Below are 1,825 nucleotides of genomic sequence, written 5' to 3' on the forward strand. Positions count from 1 at the left end.
TACATGTATATCACTATCTATATTTCATATGCAAACAACAAACTTGCATGCATGACGTTTTTACTAATTTTAGAAGAAGATAATAAGATAAACCTCTTTTTTTAAATTATTTCAATCAAAAATTTAAATTAGAAATACACTGTGAAAAAGAAAGTATCAAAACTTAATATTATCGAATTACTAATAACTTTTTATTTATAAGTCATCGCATTATGCATAATACTTAACATTTAACAGTACTGTTGAGGACAAAATTATTATGTTGTTTTATTTATTTATTACTCTATCACTGTATAATTCTATCTAATTCTATCTAATTTGATTTAATTCTATCGTTTATTCATTCCATTAATTTATCGTAATAGCTTCCAAAATTGAAGCTTTGTCCATCTACAATACTGCAGTACTACATCTGCTCAAACTGTGATAGAACATGTATGCATTTACCTACAAGGGGAAATAAGAGGTTCCTTCGCCGTGTTTGTGTGACATATTCGGCAGACGCTGGACCCGACGGAGATCAGACTGCGGGTAAGCCGATGCTGTTGTCCAACGACCCCCGGAGACACTTGCTGCGTGTCGCGGCCATTTAAATTGCAGGCCGAGCCCTCGGGAGCCATGGCCGATGGCGGCATCGGCATGCTACGCTCGTGATCCAAGTTAACTGTGGAACCAGCCAAAGAGAAGGACACACCACGCGGTGCATATGCATGATCCACCACGTACTCGCGCTTATTTACACCCCATTCACCGCACCGTGCCGCCCGGCTCTAAGCGTCTATTTTCTATACGAACCGATCGGAAATCTGATAATAGTTCGCGCCAGTGGTTGCCAACCCGTAAAGTCTCGTGAAGTTTGAATCTAATTATTGTCTCCCACATTTCCAAATTTAGCGAAACAAAAGCAAGCATTTTACTCAAATGTAGATTCTCACGTACTTTTACGTTAATAAAACGATTTAAAAAGAGAGTTTATACTTAAAAAAAAAAGTAGATAAAAAAGTGCCTGTGAAAACGTAATTTAAATTCTTTCTTTTACAAACGATAAATCTCATCAGAGAAGCTCGATCGGTTTATTGAATAATAACTGTATTAAACAAAGCAGTGACTATCGCCTGAAAATGACACTCTTTTCAATCATATCTGTCAAACATTTTTTTTAACTTTTTTTGCTTTTTCTCTTGTTTTGTTTTTTCTTATTTTTCAAAATTTAAAACGAAATTAATACTATTTTATACACATGGTCGATTTGAAGAGAAAGTTGTACCATAACATAGTGCATATGCATGAGCGATCACAAGAGTTTCTGCATTCATTTATCTTCTATCCAAATCTAAATCGAATTTATTTGAAGTTTTAACGTGAAATCTGTTTGCAGCTTATTGAATAGTAAAGTTAGTGCTGGTGAACATGTCGATGCTTTGACTTCAAAAGTTCAAACATTGCATTAATGAGATAATTGGATATTTTATTTAATGGGAACTTTATTTTCTCTATTATAAAACTCAATGATTTATTAAATGATCAAATGATACACAGCAGGATTCATTAACTATTTAAATTTTACTAATTTTCATTACATCAAAAGTCGAATACACTTGAAAATTTTGTTTCATGTGTTATATATAATTTTCACACATTACAAATATTAAATTAATTACAATTCTCACCATAATATTATCAAAGTTCGATTTTAGCAGATTAAAATTAAATAACGCATCAAAGGATTAATCTTACAAGTAAATTATATATCAATAACTTAACCCAGTTCTCGCATTCATATTTAAATTATCACGTTCATTATCCTTTATATATATATATATAT

At 32.1% G+C, this 1,825-nt stretch overlaps 2 protein-coding genes across 3 annotated transcripts in view; one reads left to right on the forward strand and one right to left on the reverse strand.

The window, feature by feature from the left end:
• LOC108752198 (lachesin) overlaps window positions 1–1,825 on the forward strand; it is a 393,798-nt gene that overhangs the window by 161,292 nt on the left and 230,681 nt on the right. The window lies entirely within an intron of this gene.
• The window catches only part of LOC108752199 (E3 ubiquitin-protein ligase MARCH3), a 16,486-nt gene that overhangs the window by 13,774 nt on the left and 887 nt on the right, over window positions 1–1,825 (reverse strand). For both annotated transcript variants that reach the window (XM_018492872.1, XM_018492873.1), the window contains exon 2: window positions 448–664. In XM_018492872.1, coding sequence (XP_018348374.1) covers window positions 448–664 — 217 coding nt within the window. The remainder of the gene's footprint in view (window positions 1–447; window positions 665–1,825) is intronic.

This window comes from Trachymyrmex septentrionalis, unplaced genomic scaffold (assembly GCF_001594115.1).
Source record: "Trachymyrmex septentrionalis isolate Tsep2-gDNA-1 unplaced genomic scaffold, Tsep1.0 scaffold59, whole genome shotgun sequence".
NCBI lineage: Eukaryota > Metazoa > Arthropoda > Insecta > Hymenoptera > Formicidae > Trachymyrmex > Trachymyrmex septentrionalis.